Source organism: Natrix helvetica, assembly GCF_964273705.1.
Source record: "Natrix helvetica genome assembly, chromosome: 2".
NCBI lineage: Eukaryota > Metazoa > Chordata > Lepidosauria > Squamata > Natricidae > Natrix > Natrix helvetica.
Genome location: NC_138552.1, coordinates 175,574,369 through 175,596,375, shown reverse-complemented (window position 1 = coordinate 175,596,375; position 22,007 = coordinate 175,574,369). Strand labels below are relative to the sequence as shown.

General features: G+C 39.2%; 1 protein-coding gene across 2 annotated transcripts in view; it reads left to right on the top strand.

The window, feature by feature from the left end:
* Positions 1-11,113, top strand: part of RNGTT (RNA guanylyltransferase and 5'-phosphatase) — a 126,181-nt gene extending 115,068 nt beyond the window's left edge. For both annotated transcript variants that reach the window (XM_081941471.1, XM_081941470.1), the window contains 2 exons: positions 3,096-3,219; positions 9,594-11,113. In XM_081941471.1, the coding sequence (XP_081797597.1) occupies positions 3,096-3,219; positions 9,594-9,757 (288 nt within the window). In that variant the 3' untranslated portion in view covers positions 9,758-11,113. The remainder of the gene's footprint in view (positions 1-3,095; positions 3,220-9,593) is intronic.
* The last annotated feature ends 10,894 nt before the right edge of the window (positions 11,114-22,007 follow it).

The following is a 22,007-nucleotide window of genomic DNA, read 5'->3' as shown; positions in this document are numbered from 1 at the left end:
AAGTCATTGACTACAATAAAGTTTCTTCCCTTCCCTTTTCCTTCTCAAACAGGTGGTTCACTAACATTTTTTCCTCCTTCAATAAGGAAATGGATGGATGGACTTAGCTAGCTAGAGATAAATTTTACCTGGCAGTGATTCATTACATAGCCTAACATTTTTTCTGTTGGCAATCATAGTCCCACCCCACTCCAGGGGAAGGATATTGTAAAATCTCTATTCCCTCCCCACTCCAGGTGAAGGTTACTGCAAAATCCCCATTTCCTCCCGATCAGCTGGGACTTGGGAGGCAGAGAACAGATGGGGGTGGGGCCAGTCAGAGGTGGTATTTACTAGTTCTCCGAATTACTCAAAATTTCTGCTACCGGTTCTCCAGAACTGGTAAGAACCTGCTGAATACCACCTCTGGCTATGGTGGTGGTGATATGAATTACTGGTGCATGTACAGATAGCTGGGGTGGGTGGGGCGATAGGGTTAGAAGGAAGTACTTGTGATGATTAAATTGAAATAAATGTAAAATACTACAAAAATGATTATAATTTAAAATTAAAGAGGATGGGAAAAATTTGGAAGTTCATTTGAGAATTTGTAAAATTTCTTTAGAACAAAATAATATCTTGCTGCTTCAACACTAGTATTAATAGTTACTAGAGATACTAGTTAAGCTGAAATGCTTCTATAGGCATGAAGCAGCATTGGAAACCCATGGCATTCTACTATACTGAGAAACAATTTATAATCAATTATGATAAATCCAAAGTTCTAGTTTTTTTTCTAACAAAAGACAAACGCACGTGGACAATTGGTTCCCATGAATTAGAGCAAGTCAGATGTTTTAGTATTTTGGGCATAGTATTTCAGGCCTCCAGGAAATTAACAACCCGGGTAAGTTATGCCACTTCTACTGCTCAAAAGAGCACACAAACAATAATCAAATTTTATAGGCAACAGGGCATATTACATTCCAGGAGCAGTTAAATTGTTTACAGCTAAAACAGTTGCCCAACTATTCTATGGGATACAACTTGACCACACACAAAACCGAGCGTTTATGAAGCCATTGAAATTTCCTTAGTATTTCGTTCAGTATCCCAGTGCAGCATTGAGGCTTGAAGCTACTGTACTAAGTATTAAGACTCAGTCCTAGGATTCTAATCTTAGTATTTAGAATCAAGTTTGATCCTACAAGAGACATGGTGGTTCAGTGGCTAAGACGCTGAGCTTGTCGATCAGAAGGTCGGCAGTTCAGCGGTTCAAATCCCTAGCACCACATAACGGAGTGAGCTCACATTACTTGTCCCAGCATCTGCCAACCTAGCAGTTTGAAAGCACATAAAAAATGCAAGTAGAAAAATAGGGACCACTTTGGTGGGAAGATAACAATGCTCCATGTGCCTTTGGCGTTTAGTCATGCCGTCTACATGACCATAGAGACGTCTTCAGACAGTACTGGCTCTTTAGCTTAGAAACGGAGATGAGCAACACCCCTAGTGCCGGAGATTACTAGCATGCACGTTTGCGGGAACCTTTACCTTGATGCTACAGGCCTGATGTCTCTGCTCTTGACAGACAGCTACCAACCTCATTGGCCCTGTATCTGTATAGCAGAACTTTGTAGTTGTGCTTATCCTGAATCTTTAAGCCAATTAACCCGGGAGAAAGCTGAGTTAATAGTAGAAGAGAGAATCGGGGACATTGATCATCAAAATGATGTCACCAGTGAATGCCTTTGGAATTCTATCGCTGATTATTAGAAAGACCCAAGTCCTTTACTGCAGGGTATCTATACAATCAGAAGCTACTTCCTTCTGTTTGTTTTTTTCATTTTGTACATTTGGCTTTGTCTTTCTCTTTTTTCCTTTCTTTTCTTTACATTAACTCTCGTTAGGTTTTATCTGCTGTTTAAAATTCTTAATAAAATGTATATGAAAAAACAAAGAAATATTATAAAATATTGCCTTGGGACAAGAGTAGGCTATTCATTTTTCACTCTAGTATAGAAACCATTTCTCATAAAATGAAAATAAGAATAGCATGGGTTTTGTTTAGAAAAATAAAACATGTTCAACAACAGAGGTTACCATAGCTACTCCAAAATTTTGCATGGCTAATAAGGTGCACAAGATAAAGTATCCCAAAGAAATAAATGTTTAATGGATGCAAGTAATTCTGTGATTTAGTGTTAATCTAATAGTAAAATACAGCTTGAAATATAACTTCTTATGGTTTAACTTTTTTTAAATAAAATCAACCCTGGAAGCATTCAGATTATTTTATTATAAAGGCACTAGGACACGTTTATGGCCTTTCTGATTCACAAATGTGTTAAATTATAATTCCCTGCAGCCCCAGTCAGAATATTAATGGAAATGAATATTGGAAGCTACAGTTATCAATATCTGGAGGCCATAGATTTCCTATCAGTTACTTAGTTTCACATAGATGGAAAGCAGTTTTGTAACTTACACCAGTGGGGAATTTTATCATTGTAAATGTGTACAAACTCATACTTTTTTTGTGATCGTAATTATTGTTAGTTTGAGAAGAAATAGGATTACAGAAATGTTGGACAATTTTAAAAGTTGATTTTAGTATAAGCTTACTGATTCAAATGACAAATATAGTTTATTTAAACATCTAAGTGGTTAGTTTTAGGAGCTTATGGAATATATTCTTCTGATTAAAAAACACAATAGACACAATTGCCTGTGTTCTATTTGATATTCTATTTCTGTAGGTGTACTGTAATTACATCAAGAATAAAACATCTTGCGATTTCAACAGAAATCCTTTGCATTTCTGCATTCTAGGTTTTTCCCACTTAAAAAAAGTATATGCCCCATAGGGATGTTATGTATTCAAATTGTGTGTGTGTGTGTGTGTGTGTGTGTGTGTGTGTGTACTTACATACATACATACACCCAAACTCATAAATTGAAATTTAACTTGACTGCTTTCTGCTTTTATCATGTCTCTTATATCTTTGAAGTACATAATATTATGTTTGTAGCAAGTAATTTGGTACTGAATGATCCGAATTTAAGAAAAAAAATATGACTTTTTTCATTTGCAACACAAAAATCTTTAAAAACAGGTAACAAAAGACTTGAAGCAATATGATAATAAAATAATAGAATGCAAGTTTGAAAACAACAGCTGGGTCTTTATGAGACAAAGGATAGACAAGAGTTTTCCCAATGCTTACAGTACAGCGATGGGTAAGTGCAACAAATTGGTTCTGTATCTGCATTTTTAAAAATTAAACTAACCAGTAAAAATAACTTTTTTTTTGCAAAGACACTTAAGATTCATAATTTGAGTTCTCTTGGCTTCAATAAAAATTGGAGTTCAGAATCGCAGTTTGACTCATGCATATTTAAAAATGAAACGTGGACTGGCATGGAACATTCATATCAAGTGGTCTTCTCTTGTCTGGCACTTTCAATTGTATTCAAATTAAGACAGCCACTACTAAGTGAAAATTTCTACATCCTAAAGTAATGTGCAAAGCGTGGGAAATAAAAAAAGATTAACATTATAAAAAATGGTTGTTTATGTAGTACATTCCAATTTCCTTACTACTATTAAAAATAATCTAATAAACAAAAATAAGACAATAAGATTCTTCCCAAGGCAAATGCTTAAAAATCATTACAAATTATTATTGTCGGTGTTGAATAGATCGAGCCAAAATGCATTTTAACTCTATATACTTCATGTGCAAAAACTTAACAAAAGTTACAACAAATATTTAAGTACCAAAAAATATTTAAGTACCATGTGATACTACCTTTTATTAACAACTCACTGATATTTGTGTATACAACCATAGTTACATGTCTTTCACGATTCCATATTTGTATAATTTAGGTGTCAATACTTTCCAAAAAAACATGAAATTACTTAAAAATATGTACTTTCCTCAAAATGTTGCTTGTACATGCCTAAACATAATACAATCATTACAATTAATAGAAAATATTTAAATTTGTTTAAAAGGTTTTAATTGCTTCTTAACAGTAATGAGTTAACCTTTTTAAACATTTAAAGTTTTTTATTTTTTCATTTTCATAACATATAAATCACATGTATACTACTACATAGCCAACCTCATATTGTATTATTAAATATTTACATTAATTCATCTTACCATCAACTCCTAAAAACAATTATTGGCTCTTCTGCTCTCCATACACTATATTTGTACCTTATCCATCACTTTCTTCTCCCTCTCTCTTCCTCCTTCCCTCCTTCCTTTCTTCCCTCAGTCATCCTTCTCTACTTCCCCTTCCTCTTTCCTTCTCCTCTCTCCCCATTCCACTCCTCCTTTCTCTCCTCCTCTCTTCCCTACCCTCTCTCCTCTCCCTCTCTTCTTCCTTTACCTCTCTCCTCTGCTTCACACTCTCCATCTCATTTGCTTGGTATTTCAGCTTCTGAGCGAGCTCCATTTTATGTTGATGGTATTTATAATTCCTTTTCAATATACATATTTAATTTTAACATATAACTTCCTCTTTTTTTAAGAAATAGAACAAAAAAGTATACATATATAGTCATTGTGCCTTTAACACCCCCCTCCCAAGCCTATTTTTGGCCGAGATGTAGACCTGGTTACAATTCCCAGCTATTCTCATCATTATATTTATATAATTATACATCCTTATGCGCCCCCAAATTTGTGCTTCTGTTAACCTTTAGACCATTGGTTCCCAAACTTTTTCAGTCCACCACCCCCTTGGTGCTACAAACTGATCCTAGGTCCCCCCCCAGCCAGTGGTGGAATTCTATTTTTTTTCTGCCGCTTCTGTGGGCGTGGCTTGGTGGGCGTGGCTGTGGATCATGTGACTGGGCTGTTTGCATGACGGAAGGAAGGTAGTAACAGTAAAATTCAAAACTAATAATTAATTGCACTTTATTCAAAATCAATTTAAAAACCTTTTAGTTAATGTTAATTCAACAAAATTGTTGAACTTAATCCAGTGATACCAGGTTTTCAAAGTCTGATAGTCATTTATCAAGAACCTTAGTGACTAGTAACTTAGTAAACTCAGTAAAATTTAGTAACTACTTCACTGTTCAGTAAATTCTTAATGTGATGGATGGGCTTGATGCAGTGATACCAGTTTCCCAATGTCTGGTTTTAAGTCACTTAGCAGGAGTCTTAAATCACCATGTTCAGTAATCTGAAGTCGATTTCTTTGCTTGGAGAGAAGTTGGATGACTACACTGAAGCCACGTTCCACCAAATATGATGTTGGAAATGCAACAAGGAACTTCTTAACCACTGCCCATAGTCCAGGATAGCAATCAGAAATTTCTGTCTGTAACCAAAACTCTTGGTACGATTTCTTAAACTTTGGCTTCAGCTCAATGTCATTTTACAGCGCTATGAGTTGTTCCTCCACTACCCCATCTTCCTCAGTATCTGAAAATGGATTTATCACCCAATCTGGAATTTCCATCAAAAGAAGATCCTGATATCACTCAGACATATCTTTATGCAGAATGTCCAAATGGTCACAAACGTGAAGATCATCATCTTGTATCCCACCTTTCTCTTCTAGTCAAAGAAGTTTAGAAATTGCTATAGCTCGCAACGGCCTACATTGCGCTTGAATAGAGTTAACTTTGAAATAAACGTAGAGATGACAGATTTGGCCTTAATAAGAATTGACCTAATTTCCTTGCAACTGCAAATTCACTTCATTGAACTTTGCAAACAGTTCTGATAAATAAGCAATGTCATGCCTGATCTCTTTGAGTTCACCGCTGAGCAAGGCATTCTTGTCTTCAAAAAACTCCACAACAGAGTCAAAAAGGTTGTAAAAGCATCTCACACAGTTGCCTTTTGATAGCCAACGAACTTCTGTATGAAGCAGCAAACGATCAAAATCTTCATCATTGAAAAAGTATTGAAAAAGTGACTTATGACCATTTTTGACAGTTATGACCATTGTAGCATGCCCATGGTTGTAAGATCAAAATTTGGATGCTTGGCAACTGACTCACACTGTATTTATGATGGTTGCAGTGTCCCAAGGTCATATGATCATCTTTTGCAACCTTCTGACAAGGCGAAGTCAATGGAGAAGCCAGATTCACTTAACAACGTTAGTAACAAGTGCAGTGATTCATTTAACAAGTGGCAAGAAAGATAATAAAATAGGGGAAAATTCACTTAACAAAATAAATTTTGGGCTCAATTATAGTCATAATCTGAGGACTACCTGTAGTCTACAGTAGGAGGGAAAAGGCTTTTCAGAGAGTAAAGAGATAGCAGAGTTTGGAATGTAGGCAGGAAGAGAGCAAGTTTGTATCTTCCCTAGCAATTTGTGAAATACAGGTGGTCCTTATCTTACAACTATTAGTTTAGTGACAGTATGAAGTTACAATGGCACTGAAAGAATTGAGTTATGACTGTTTTTCACACTTATAACTGTTGCACCATTCCCATGCCCATTTGATGAAAATTCAGACACTTGGCAACTTACTCATATTTATGATGATTGCAGTGTCCTGGGGTCATGTTGATCACTTTTGTGACCTTCTGACAAGCAAAGTCAATAGGAAAAGAGGAAAAATGGCACTTTATCGCTAGTACAACTAACGATTAAAGATATTTCACTCATTACTGGGGATGAGATCAGGGCAATGACAATTCATTTTGGGGGGAAACACAAGGATGTAGTCAGGACATGATGTTAAACTGCACTGTAAGCTACTTTTATTAGATGTGTCAATGCTTGAGAACCACTTGTGTCAATTCCACAAACTATTCTGAACAAAACGTGCCTCCCTTTTTCAGCAGATCAGCCAGCCAGCTACTGCTATAAAAATTATTACTAATTTAAAACACATTTTCTGGAGTATTTCCACCAGTGAGCAAGATTAAGATTGTTTATTAATCCAGATGATTTTAAAAAGAATCCTATTAACAATACTAATACTATAGAAAAAAAAACGTGCATCTATGAAGTAGTTGCAAAATCACGCCTTGCCCCAGCATGAAAGGATTACAATCCACAACCTCTTTTGTACGCTGTTCAATCCTTATTTACATAAGAAAGTAGTTCAAGCGGAGTAGACGCTCTTCCTCTTAGAATCACATTCAAAAATTTCAAAAATTTCCCTGCAATTTTTTATGGAGGCAGCAGCTCAGTTTCTACACAGCATGGCAGACAGGCTGAGGGTCTCCGTGTGCTCGTGTCGGGTGGGACAGGACCTTCGGCTCTTGTGAAGCTGTTCACCCACACGCCCATTCATTAAATAACAGCGGGCTGCGGAGAAGGAAGGTGGTAAAGCTGGCAAGAAGCAGGGAAGACAACTTCATCGCTACGTTTAGGGGTTCATGGCCGCCCCTCCCCGCAGCTGGAGGCGCGACGAAAAAGAACTCAGCCCTTCCACCCATTGAAGGCGCCAGCGAGACCCAAACCTTCCCAAAGGCACGGCATCGCAAGTTCCTGGTGAGGCGAGACTGAGCCGCCACCTCCACACAAGCCGCACGGGGAAGGACTCGCGCTTTCGGTCCCATCGCATTCCCTTCTGTGCCTGCGCGCTAAGCTAGGCGAGTCGGGAGTAAAGTACAGCAGAACACCTCCAGCACTCCTCTGCCACCTCCCTTGCCTCTTACCGCCCCCCTGCCGCCCCCTTGCCTCTTAGTGCCCCCCTAAGTCATCCCACTGCCCCCAAGTGACGGTACCACCCACTTTGGGAACCACTGCTTTAGACCAATGTTTCCAAAAACACTATATCAAAATTTATTACATAGTTACAAGGCACACTCCAGGCTGTTCATTACAGGATTCAGTACAATATAGTGCAGATGATGTTAAGATGACAGGAATAGTCAATACCCCAGAAGACAAGCTCAAGATCTGAAAAGATTTGACAGACTTGAACAATGGGCTCTATCAAGGTTTTATACCTAGGCAGGAAAAACCAAAGGTACAAGTACAGTTTAGGTGAAACCTGACTCAAAAATAGTAACATTGAGAGGGATCTTGGAGTTCTAGTGGAACAATCACTTAAACATGAGCTAACAATGTTTGGGAACAGCCAAAAAGTCCTTGATTGTATAAATAGAGGCACAAAATGAAAATCACATGAAAGATTAGTACTGCTTTATAAAGCCTTAGTAAGGCCATACCTGGAATACCACATCGGGTTTTGATCACCACATTACAAAAAAGATGTTGAGACTTTGGAAAAAGGGCAAACAGCAATTAATGTGATTAAAGGCCTGGAGACAAGAACGTGAAGAATAGTTGCAGGAATTGGGTATGGGCAGTTTAGAGAAAAGAAGATCTAGGGGTGATATGATAGCAGTATTCCACTATTTGAGGGGCTGCCACAAAGAAGAGGGGGTCAACTTATTTCCCAAAGCACGAACAGGGCAGACAAGAAACAATGGATGGAAACTAATCAAGGAGAGAAGCAACCTGGAATTAAGGAGAAACTTCTACGTAGACAATAAATGACTACGTAGAACAGGCATGTCCAAAGTGCGGCCCGGGGGCCAAATGCGGCCCTTTTTCAAATTGCAAGCGGCCCGCAGCCTCTTCTCCCCACTGGAGTTATTTGTTTAGTCTTTCATAAAATACCGTATTTTTCAAAGTATAAAGATGCATCTTTTTCCCCTCAAAAAAAGAGGCTAAAAATCTGGGTGCACCTTATACACTGAATACAGCATTTTTTGCCCCCCAAAACTCTGCCTCCTTCACCAAAATGGCTGTGCATAGCCTTTAGGAGGTTTTCAGAGTGATCCTGAGGACTGTGGAGGGCATGAATGATCAACTTTGCCCCCCCTCCCAGCCCCCAGGAGCACTCTAGAAGCCTCTTAAGGGCTATTCATGCCCTTTAAAAAAAAAGGCCCGTTTTCACGAAAAATGGGCTGTTTGGGGGAGAGTGCAAAAACTTTTTTTTTAATTTGCCTCTTCAAAATCTTGGTGCGTCTTATACTTCGAAAAATACGGTAGTTAATTCACATTTAATGTTAAGGGTTCAAAGAATGTCAGGCTGAATGATCGGCCCCACACATTTTCACATCACCAAATCTGGCCCTCCTTGCAAAAAGTTTGGACACCCCTGACGTAGAACAACTTGCCTTCAGAAGTTGTAGGTGCTTCATCACTGCAGGTTTTTAAGAAAAGACTGGACAACCACCTGAAATGGAATAGGGTCTCCTGCTTGAGCTGGGGATTGGACTAGAAGACCTCCAAGGTTTCTTCCAGCTCTATTCTGCTTGCTTGCTTGATCTTAGTAGTAGAGGTCTCAGAGGCTGGAGAAAAAAACATCAACATTTCTGGCTTTGAGGGTATGATTAGTTTTAGCTTTCAGTGTAGAAATTGACCTTTATAGGAACATTGTGATGGGAAGCTTCTTCTTTTGAACTAGTTGAGCAAGGCTGCATATGAATAAGACTTTCTTTGAGTTTCATTGCATGGGTTATGTTGTCATGATACTCATAACAGTTTGCAAGGCAATTGGTTTGGATCCACTGGATTTTGAGAATATCCACTCTCTGTTAAGCGCAACTGTGAATAAATGTTTTTGCTGGCTCTTCTCCATCTCACAATGTGTTGTTGCCTTCCAGCTGTATGCAACAGTATACAACATCCAGTGACAAAGGAATTCCTTTTTGAATTCATTGAAAAATGTATGACAGCAACTCCCGGACAGCCACGTAAACATCATCTAGATCCTGACACTGAACTCATGCCACCACCGCCACCTAAAAGGCCACGGCTGTCATCATAACGAATCTCTTCTGACCAAGAAAATAGTAGAATTGTTTAGAATTCTACAATATAATATGTTTGGTGTAAATATCCTGTAAATATTTAAGTGCATTTTTTTTGGAATGCCGCATCAGGAACTAAGATTTGTTTTTTACTTGACAAGTTGAACATTGTTTCTAAGTTTGAAAAATGTAAAATCTAAAGAGTTAGATTAAAAAGATGTGGAATCAGTGGAAAGCTATTGTTTGGTAGGTAACTTTCAAATTTGATATTTTATACCAGCAATCTGGAACTGTGAAGCCATGATAAAAATGTTTTTTTTTTAAACAACAACAACAAACAGTATTTCAGTGAGTGTGTGAAACTTGTTTCATTTAGTTTAGTTCTTAGGGTCTTGTTTTAAGAATAACTGCAAATGGTATTGTAATGTTCTTCTTAAATAAAAGTTTACCAGGTTTCACTATTTTTTTAAATATAGCCTTTTATATTAAAGATATTACAAGGTCTTGTATAAAAATTGTATTGGATGTGCACTGAGTGGTTTTTTTTTTTCATCTTGAACTAAATATTTTCTGAATCTGTTTTGAAACTGGATTCTGCATTAGTACCAACCATAAACAATCCTTGATATAAAAACTATTTCCCATTTCTGTACAAATAAATACAAGTTATACCAAAAATGTATATCATTTGAGTTTCATGAAAATTAGCAATTTTAACAATATAATGTTAGTTTCTATATAGAGCTGATAGAAGAAAAACCAGAAAATACGTTGGTATATAAAAGTGGCATTTAGTCTCAATTCAAGGAAGAATGGCTATTAGAACAGTTAATATAAAAGGAAATATTTTCATGGAGGAAGTTAGAATGATAATATCAGTTCAGTTTTAGTTCAGATGTTTAGTTTTCAAAGCAAGAGTCGGTTTAGCTGATTGCCAACATCTTTCACAATCTGGTATTTTAATATTCTAGTTTAAAATAAATCATGATTAGTTGCAGGACAACTATGTTTTATTCTGCCCCTAAAGCATTTCATTGATACGGAGGACAAAGATGTGTTTAAAATAGAGAAATATTTGTAAGGGTAAACATTTTCACAAGTTGACTGTAAAAGAAACCAGCTGGTATTTTAACAGTATTTATGTATAGATCACAAATACTTAATCAACTTCTGATTTGAGTAAATTTGTCAGTAATATAGTGGTAGCCAAACAGAATATATTAGAAACAGTGTTCATATTTTTAAAGTTTAATCATTTTCCTGAGTCTAGTACATGGAGATCGGTTTGTGCTTTGTTCAGTGCCCATTTTGGAGTCTACAAAAATATCTTTCAGGCATTGAAGGAAAATGTGGTTAATTATTTTATGCAATTAAAATGCTGAATACATTGTTTTGGTGTGCATAATGAGCTGAGATTGGTGGAGGGTACTAAAAACAATAAAAATCTTATCAGGCTTTATTCAAAATAAAAGGGAGAGAAAAGTTTCAGTATACTAAATGCTGAACGAAAACAACAGAATGCTAATATGTAGGAAAAATTGGAATTGCACAACTGCTATTTGGAGCAATCTGTTTTGAGAAAATGAAATACGTTCCACCAGGCAATTTGAGCAGGAGGATGAAAGTTCCTAAAATTGCTTATTTCGTTTGAATTAGATTCAATGTCCAGACGACATAAATCCTAGTGCCTTTCCTGTCTTAAGGTACTAAAGGATGAGTTGATCGAACCTGCATGCTATCGTCTGAAAAATCTTGGCCAAGTCTTTAAAATGTTGTGTACAGGGAATTGCAGGCAAGCCAATCTACCATCAATACCTGCAAAAGTTCCAGGACAGATCACAACTCTAAACACGTTGAAAACCTTGCAGTGATTTTCAGTAGTCAGCCAGATAAAGGAAAAGCAAAATGTAAGCGGTCAAATTGTACTTCATTTTTTGGATGGGGAAATGGATTTGAGGGCCCCTATAGTGGCAGTTAGTAAAATCGAGCAAAATCTGCAGGGGCTCTCTTGGATGGGGTAACTTCGTTAACGAGTCATAGCAGTGCTGCAGACAAAGTGAAATGAGGTATCAGCTAAGTCCCTTGAGGCCTGTTTTGTTCCACTTTTTTTGTATTAAATACTTAAATGGAGAAGTGGAAAGAATGCTTATCATTTTTATAAAAGACACAAAATTGGATAGGATGCCTGAATACCCGAGAAGGCAAAAATTCAAAATGCTATTATGTTAGGAAAAAAATGGGATGAAAGTAATAGAATGAATTATAACAGAAATATGTACATTTAGGAAACAATGGTCAAATTCATAGGTGTAAAACAGGAAATAGTCTTGGCAATAGTATTTGGGAAGATCTTGGAATTGTAGTTGATTACAATAGGAATCAGTGTGCAGTGGCTGCAGAAAAGGCAAAAGTAATCTTAAGACTGCTTAAATCATTGGAAATAATATTTTTATTTATCTTTGCAATGGTCAGATCCCGCCTTGTGTATTTCATCTCCTCTTGTGCATATACAGGTAGTCCTTAACTTGCAACCACAATTGAGCCCAGAATTTATATTGTTAAGTGAGAAATGTGTTAATAATAATAATAAATAATAAATTTGAATTTATTAGCCGCTCCCTTTCCAGGCAGGACTCGGGGCGGCGTACACTAGGACATATATAAACATACATATATACAAAGACATACATGCATGGAGGAGGTAATAGATTACAACATTTAGACAATTAAAACCATTAACATACCCCGTTTAATAAAAACCCAATATACAATAAAAATTTAAAATTTAAAAAAGACAGTCAGGAGGAATATGAAAAAATTACGGTTGAGCCAGGCCAGATAATTGAAAGAGGTGGGTCTTCAACTGTACACGGAAGGAGCGGAGATCGGAAATAATCCTGATGTCACGGGGGAGGTCATTCCACAGGGCTGGGCCCATCACAGAGAAGGCTCTGCTCCTGGGTGTCGCCCCCCGACACTGTTTGGCGGACGGCACCCGGAGAAGTCCCTCTCTGTGTGAGCGAATTGGTCGTAGGGATGTGTGGGGCAGGATGCGATCCTGCATGTAACTAGGTCCTATGCCATGAAGCGCTTTAAAGATCATAATCAAAACCTTGAAACGCACTCGGTAGACCACAGGAAGCCAGTGCAGCTCGCGCAGGAAAGGTGTTACAGGGGAGTATCTAGTCCTCCCCATAATCACCCGCGCGGCCGCGTTCTGGACCAACTGTAGTCTCCGAGTGCATCTCAAGGGAAGCCCCATGTAGAGAGCATTGCAGTAGTCCAGGCGAGACGTCACTAGCGCATGGGTGACTGTGCGTAGGGCATCCCGGTCCAATAAGGGGCGCAATTGGCGCATCAGGCGGACCTGATGGAACGCCCCCCTTGCCACGGCTGTTACATGGTCATCCATGGACAGCCGGGCATCTAGGAGGACGCCCAAATTGTGCACCTGTTCCATGGGGGCTAGTTGCACGCCCCCAATGGCCAGAGATGGAAGCACCTGGTTGAACCAGGTGTTAAGTGACTTTGCTCCATTTTACAACTTTTCTCACCACATTTGTTAAGTAAATCAATACAGTTCTTAAATTAGTAACACAGTTGTTAAGTGAATCCCCAATGGTTTCCCCATTGACTTCGCTTGTCAGATGGATGGAAAAGGGATCACATGAGTCTGGGACACTGCAACCGTCATAAATGTGAGTGAGTTGTCAAGCAGTCAAATGTAAATCACGTGACCAGGGGGATTCTGCAATGGTCATAAGTGTGAAAAATGATCATAAGTCACTTTATTCAGTGCCATGGTAACTGAGCGGTCACTAAATGAACTGTTGTATGTTGAGGGCTACTTGTGCTTTCACAAAGATTCTGACAGGCTGGAACAGACTGAAAGAAGAGCCATCAGGATGAACAGAAGAAGAGCCACTAGAGAACAAAAACTAGAAGAGCGCTTGAAGAAATTGGAAATATTTTACTTCAAGAAGAGAAAACTGAGTGGAAATGTAATAACATTTTTCAAATACCTGAAAAATGTTACATAGGAAAAGATAAAAATATGTCTTCTACTATCTCAGAATGCACAATAGAAGGTAGTGGTTTTAAGTTACAAGAAAGTAAATTCCGGTGGGACCTAACAATAAAAGATGTTTGGCAATAGAACTATAGCCCCCCCCCCTTTCATAGGCAAAATCTAGAGAGCCAGCAGACTTTTTAGAATTTTTAGAATGGATTCTTTTAATGAGCAAGGGATTGAATTTAGTGGCCAGATTGTCTGCTTTCAACTCTATTATTCAAACTCCCTAGAATAGAAGATCAAGGCCAAATTGCATGGCTTTTCTCCAGTGATCATTTAGTAGACATGAAATTAAGTGTATCACCATATACACTTAATATAAAGAAAGTAGTATCTTTGAGCTCCTGTCTTGTCAAGTCTATGGATATATCCAGGCAGTTCTCTTAGCAGCAGCACAGAATTAGTTGGATTCCCTAAAAGTCAAAGCTCTGGTGATTAAAAAGTTGGCTGTGCCTCCTCTCCTCTCCTCCAGACAGAACCCTATCAGGTTCCTTCAGAACCATGTTCTAATGGGCAGAAATCCTCAAATTTAATACAAGTCGGAACTTCTCAAAAACAAGATGGTTGCAAATGCACTTGAAACCATTCCAAACGGGTTAAAAAAAACGGGGGTGGGGGGGGAAAGTTCTTGTGGCTTTTGAATGAGTTAAAAGTTAAAATGACACAGATATAAGAATTGAGAATGGTTATAATTATGAAGGAAAAGCATTTTATTAAGTATTATTTCTTTAGTTTTCTGAGAGAATTCTGCAATATTCTTTTCAAACAATTATGAGACCAAACAAAAACACCTGTAAAGAAATACAGCCTTGAGGTTATTTTTCATTCTGAATCTCCTATTTGAGTCTTGAAGTTAGGAAACGAAAGTCCACAACTATATATGTTACAAAACAGGCATCGTCATCAAGAAGAAAATCAGCACAGAACTCATCTGAATGGCCAGGGATTGTCACTCAAAGGGGGAAAATACTTGATACATTATCAAATTCTGCAATCCAAAAGAACACGTATAATCAATTCACTCTTCTGTGTCACATGGACACACAAGAGCACACAGGACATTGCAACATGCTAGTAAAAAGTCCAGGTATAAAATTGTATGAAGGTACAGTGTTCCAATTGTACCTTCAATTAAATATTGACTTTAATCTCCAATTAAATATTAGTTAATTTGGTGTCTTGAAAAAGTGGGCAATTGATTCAGATTGTGCTGTAATTCAATTTCTAGGAGCCACAATATGACTTTTGGCTGGGACCAGCAAAGGCTACATAAAATAGTGAGGGACAGGCCACTTGAAATAATTTGTTACTTTAGGGACTTCTGTTGGGTGGATTGAAAGGCAACATTTAAAACAAAGTGCAGCAGCCCAATTGGAAGATAAATGAATGTAAGTCTATAATTAAACATTATCTTGCTCTTGTTTCTACTCTTAATTAGTCTAGAGTCTTGCCTGAGAGTGCCATTAAAACACATATAGGAATGCCAATGACTGTATAGCACTAAGAAACCTTGATTACTCAGGTTAAAGCAGTCTAAAGTTAGAATATGAGTCATAGGGTGCCTGAATAGTTTTGAGGCCTTTGCCTGGAAGAGTTTTATGGCTGCAAATATCTAATAAATAATAAAATAATAAAATTGCTAAATTAATGTTTTGACCAAGTTGGGTTCATAAACAGTATGAATGCCTCTTCTTCCATATAATCCCAGGATATTTCAATATTTTAATTAGTCGTATCCTGTGACAATGATTCATCTAAAGTTTTTAGGTTTGTTGGAAAAGAACGTCTTGTTTTGGGGAGTTATTAATAATCAGCTACTTCTCATGAAAGTATTGGATGAAGACAACGATTATTCTCTAGTCGTACATGTATTAAAGATAGAATGACAGTGACATCTGCATAGGGCAGTCTTGGGAAATGTCTATTCTTCAATTTGGAAGCAAAAAGCAAGCAGATACATTAACCACTGTATTAGGAAATCAGTTGATGTTAGCAACTGTGGGGAATGAAACGCCTCCCAAAATTGAGGCAGACGGCAAAGCCTCAACAAGCTTTAATTCTCTAGATAGCAAAAATTTCATCTGTGTAGTAAATTTTGGAATACTGGGGAAAAATCTGTGGGCAGCCACAGTGAGCACTACAATTAAGTTGTTTATCCAATAATTGAGGATTCACATTACAGGTTGAAGGGCAATAAGTATGCTTCCGATTCTGTATTTCCTATTGAAATCTGAGATTATTCTGGAAATTTCTGTGACTTCCCCAATAGAATGTTCAATCAGATATTTCCATAGGTTACTCAAATAATCTGGATCAATAAAAGAGGTACTTGTGTCAAAATTTCAACCACATATTTATGGAAATCACTGCTTTAAAGGCTTGGGTAGAATTACATACTTCCCTATCAGATCTTTCAACTAGATGAATTAAATCAACTGTTTTGGCTTGATCAAGATGGAATAAATCCCCCTTCTCATTTAGGGCATATACATTACAGCTGTTGGATTCTGTATTCACAATTTTTTTTATCAATGAGGAAGCAGTGAAGGTTGTGCTGCTTGAACTGTGTATCTTTGCTGGTTGATCTCTGAATGGTATATTTGTCTGCAATATATTGTTGCCTTCTTGGATTTGCATTGGGCTCTTCCATTATGTAGTTTTACAATACTTGCTGAGGTCTGAAACCTATCTGCAGGTTTGCTCCTTGATTTGTTATTTAATGAAATATATAACGTTCTGTTTTGGGAATTTTAGATTTTTAATTGGAATTATGCATTTTAGTGACTTTGTGGCAGATGCAGTTTATACCAGCATGCTTTTTATTGCTTCACAATCTAATATTATTTCATTTTGCTCAATCTGAAAGAGAATTTAAAATGACCAGATTAACTCCATCTCTACTAACTAATCTATTTTCTCTTTGATGGAATCTGCACCTCTCTTTTGTGTTTGATTAAACAATGTTTATTATCTTTACGCCTAGGAAGAGGTTCAACTTTAAGCCTTGTCTGAGGCTGCTGACAAAAGTATACACCAGACTTTTCCCGTTTGTTAATCTTCCACTGCAACCTTAATCCAATTCCTGATTTCTAGGAAGGCGCAAATAGAGTCCTTGAAAACCCAAATGGGAACAATTTGAAATTTCTTCAGGAAGCTTTTCAGTTTTAGAATGATCAGGGCCAGAGTGGGATACCTGTAACACAGGCAGCCAAGTAGTAGTAAATTGTAGTTTGTACCTCTGGAACAGAGTTAGAGGGTGCAGGGTTGAAAATTTAGCATGGCATCTTCATATTGTTTTTTAACCAATTGCAGTGTCACTGTTCAGCTGTGATGTGCTAATGCATGGGTGTCAAACTAGCAGCATCACATTGCCATCACATGATGTTTCATGATGTTTTTCCCCTTCGTGGAGCTAGGGTGTGGCCTGTGCGTGACGCATTCGGCCCACAGGCCGCCAGTTTGACATCCCTGTGCTAGTGGTTGAGAGCTCCGTCTCTTCTGATGATAATCCAAGTGTTCTTTAAAAGAGTTTATTTCCTATTTTGTTTCTATTTGCTTTTCCTTCCTGACATTGTGGGTAATTGTATGATTACGGATCTATTTTGTTGCATCAAATGCTTGTCTGATCTTTGATCACATATAATTAAGTATGAGACGATGGCGATGATAATGCATTAAATTCAAAAGTTGGTGACCAGTATGAAAAAAAATGTTGGATTTTTTTTTGAATTACAAAAGAGTGTCTTTGAGGCCACATGCACCCAGCGTTATCTTCCCCTCCAATAATTTATTCCATTGATTTTTGAAACAGGTTGATTTGTGTCAGTGTTCAACATAGGCTGGGAAAACAGAATAGCAAGCAATACGGCAAAATCCTTATTTTCTCTGCAAGGATATTGGTAAGAAACACAGCATTTTAAATAGCTACAATCCATAGCCAGAGACTATATTTCAAATAGGAATTTGCATTAATAGAGCTCATTTTCAGAGAAGATTGGATAAAAGAAACTAAAGATAACTGATAGATTCCAGCTAATAAAAATTGCTGCCCAGCAGACAAAATGGGAAATGAATTAAGCTGCCTGCTTAAAGAAAATGATTAAAAAGGGGCCATTCCTGCTAATGATCAGTCATGGTGCCTTATACAGAGACAAAAAGGCAACCAAGCATTTCTATGTATATTTCAGACCACCTGACTAGTGGCAATAAAAATAATAACATTAGCAATCTTTAGAAATTTTTATGAAAGGACCCACTTCTATCTCCAAAAGCCCTTCAAAAGGAAACAAAAAAGGAACAAGCAGTGGGGAATAGTTTCTAGGCTACGATTCTCCCTGCATATACGTTAGTTATACGTTTTAGAGAGAGAATCTTAGCCTTGCTACCTATGGGCTTTTTAACATGCCATTTTTCTCTTCTATACTGTGTTTGACGTACTTGCCTATTTGCAAGAGCTACGCTAAGTATCAAGGCTCTGTTAATAATAGATGAATAAACAAGTTGGAAATGGGCAACTCTTTCTAAAGGTACTTCTGAGAATGAAATGCTTGTCACACAGCCAAGAATCTCTGGAAGAGCCAATTACATCTAGAAGCAGAATCATGGAAGGTCCCACAGAAGCAGATCACTCAGAAAGGAAAGACGAAAACAACTTTTTCCAAATTTAACATAAGGGAGAAAATAAGCTCTATTTTTACCTATCGGACTAAAGTAGACTGCTAGTTAAAGGAAATAGATTAACTAGCAGTCTACCATGTGTGTGTATGTTGAACCAGGGGTGGGCTTCAAAAATTTTAGCAAGGGGTTCTCTGTCCGGTTGCTGGGTGGCGTGGCCATGGGGGGGTGGCCTAGTTGGGGCGTTTTTGCCCTCCCCGGGCTCTGGAGGCTTTCCTTGAGCCTCTGGGAGGATGAAAACAGCCTCTTCAGGCTCCAGAGGCCCTCTTGTTTCTGGCCTTCCCAAACTTCCGGTAGATCCGTTTTTCACCCTCCCCGAGCCTCCACGTGTGCCCTGCACTTACCGGCAACCAAAATGAGCTGCATGGGAACTCCTGGGAGGGGTGGGGTGGGCGGGGCGAGCCAGGAGTGGGATTTAGGGGTTATCCAAACTGCACAGAATCTTAGCTAGAGGTTATCCCGAACCCCTGTGAATTCCCAGCAGCCCACCCCTGTGTTGAACTGAGGAAGATAATGGGTGCAGCTGCACAATTGAAGCTCTGTTCCCTTTCAGTGTACTTCACACAAACATAAAAAAGGGCTGAACCTTTGTACAATTGTGCCTGCCATCTTGACTTAAAAAAAAACCCACTTCCTGTAGACCCTCCCTGGTCTTTAGAAGAGCTGCCTAGCCTCTCAGTTTTCTTCTTGATTATTTCATTTTAGTTGAACATACGATCATACAAATGGCTCGAGAGTCTGAAAGACATGAATGTTAGTTTGAAAGACATGAATACCTCAGGCAGTGAATTACTCCTTCCTTTTATGTCATAATGAAATAAACTAGCAACAGCTTGATTAGCTAACCTTAGCATTCCCTAGTGAATACAAATCTTAGAATTAGAGGTATTGAATATGGAAATGTCAAGAAGAGTAGAAAGAAAATAATAGGAATGTGGAGGATTTTCTAATCAATATTATTCTGAGTGGTACCGAGAGTATTTTGAGGCCTAGAGCAGAGTTCCCTAGCCTTTCTGGGTTGGTGGCCTGGAGTGGGGGCAGTGGGGGAAAGAGGCGATGGCTTTGTGGAGGGGCAGGCGCATGCATGCATTCGTACGTGTGTGCACGCAAACCTCCATTGTTCATATGAGTGAGGCTGCGAGTGTCTGTGACAATGTGAGTGGGACTGAGACACAGTGACACTCATGTTAGTGGGTCTGCGAGTCCCTACACCAGCGGGATTGCGAGTGTTGGAGATTGGAGACCCCTGGCCTAGAGGAGGCTGAGTGGTTTTAATCTCTCTTGCTGTTTTGCTCCTTAGCATTACCAGTGGGAAAAATAAAAATAAAAAGGGCAGATGAAATGACATTGATTTGTAACAGCTCCATTCATTCCTGGCATTTCCTTTGCTGTGCAGAATGCCGAGAGGCCTCACGCACATCCTGATGGTCCTTTGTCTTAGTCAAGGCATTAGTGTGCTTTTACACACACATTCTTTCACACACACTTGCACAGGGTGTAGTTTTTGTTGCAAGGTGGGCAAACGTATTTAAAGACAGCTCCCCAATGTTTAAAAAATCCAATGATTGAAAACTACACCTTGTCTGAGATGGGACAGGAACTGCAAAGGGAACAGAGAGCAGGACAAGGTGATGGAGTTAGATTCTGGCATGGCTGTAATCAAATTGTTACATTCAAGTCTGTGACAAATCCTTGGCTAGATCAACCCAATGTCAAGGAGCACAATGTAGTCCAGCAAAAGGGTGTCTTGTTTAAGGTATCCTGGTACCAGACTTTGGCATGTGTTTCTTGCTTCCTAGTCAAATATAATATGCTCAATCCAGTTTCATAGTCCATTTTGCCAGCTCTCTAGTTGCAATCTCATTGGTTAGCTTGATCTGAGAGAAAGTACCCAGCTAATGAACTTCCATGGTCGAGGGTGGACTTAAACCTGGATCTTCCAAGCATCAGTCCTGTTAGATCGGGTAATGGAAAGGCACACAAGGCTAAAGGCAACAACAGCTCTTTATTAAAGTACAACAAGTAAGAACAATCCAGCGAAGATTGAGTCTGACAGCAGCCCTTTTATAGGGAGCTGTCAGACCCTTCGACCAATAGGATTAAACCTCTGTTCCCGCCAGAACAGAGAACCTTGGTGAAAACCACTGTAGTTGATACCAGTATCTAACACCCTTCCACTCTTGGATGGAACAATCCGACTCGTTACATAGTCACGTAGATAGGCAGGCTTTTGGGTAGCTCTGCCAGACCTACGCGGTTCAATCAAAGGGTATTCTTTGGACAGGTCGGACGGACCTGTTTGCTCCGCAGCTCTGCTTGATGGAAGCTCCTGGAACCTTTCACAGGCTGCAGCTGGAGCTTCTAGAGCCGGCTATGTTGCGGGCCTGCAACATAACCAGATAAGTTTCCCGGTACCCTTGGGTTTGAGCTGCCTGTGGAAGGAGTGAGTGTTTGCTCTGTTTGGGTAGGGCTTTGGCTAACTTGTGCAGGAGTTACCTCTGGTTGTCTAAGAGTGGAGTTGGAAAGGTGACCACAGAGTTGGTCAATGTACCTTCTCCAATTCCAACCGTCCTCGAGCTCTACAAGATAAGAGAGAGGCCCGGTGATGCCTATCACTGTGGCAGGAATCCACAGAGTTCCCCGACATAGTTGTGGGTGTAAACTGAATCCCCTATGCTAAAGTTCCGAATTTTGGTGCATAGATGTTGTTTCTTCAGGCTAGGGATAGCCTGCTTGTGGGTCGACCATGGCATGATGGTCAGTGATGACCCGGTGTCGATCTCCATTTCACATGGAGAGTCCTCGATGAGGACTGTGACCTTCAGCTTTTTTGGCCGCCTGGTGCGGACTTGACCAATTGAGGTGTGGTGGGTGACTCTAGTGTCACCTTCTGAGCACCATGGTGGGTTCTGCCAGGCCCCCTCTGCTGGCGGTTTGGTGTGCTTCTTGGCTGCCAGGTAGTAGCAGGGAGTTCGCTCCGGCACATCTTGGGGATGTGCTCCTTTCGCTCACAGCACTGGCAGGTAGCGTCACGGAAACGGCAAGCCGATCTTGCATGGTCTCCTCTGCAGTTAGCACAAGGCAAGAGACACAGTTTGAATTTGTGTGCCTGCTGGGTGCGGCTACTGTGCATGCAGCAGTTATCATCTTCCTCGCCTTCTGAGCTCTCAGCCTCTGCAGCCTCGTGATGTACGCATGTATTTTGCGCATCTTATGGAGCGCTTTGGCGCTGCAGAGTTTCAGTGGATTTGATGGCTGATTCGAATGCCCTGGCTTTGTCCAAGGCAATTTGTAGAGTGAGGTTAGATTTAGCAAGTAACCTCCTCTGTAAATTAATGTCCCGCACACTGCATATAATGCGGTCAAGAATAAGTTCGTCTAGGTCTCTGAACTCACAGTACGCTGCGGCTTTTCGTAGTGCCACAACGTACTAGTTGATCGATTCACTCTCCTTTTGGTTCTGAATATTAAATTCGTGCCGGCGAACGTGCTTGGACGGCTTGGTGGCATAGTGGGTCCTC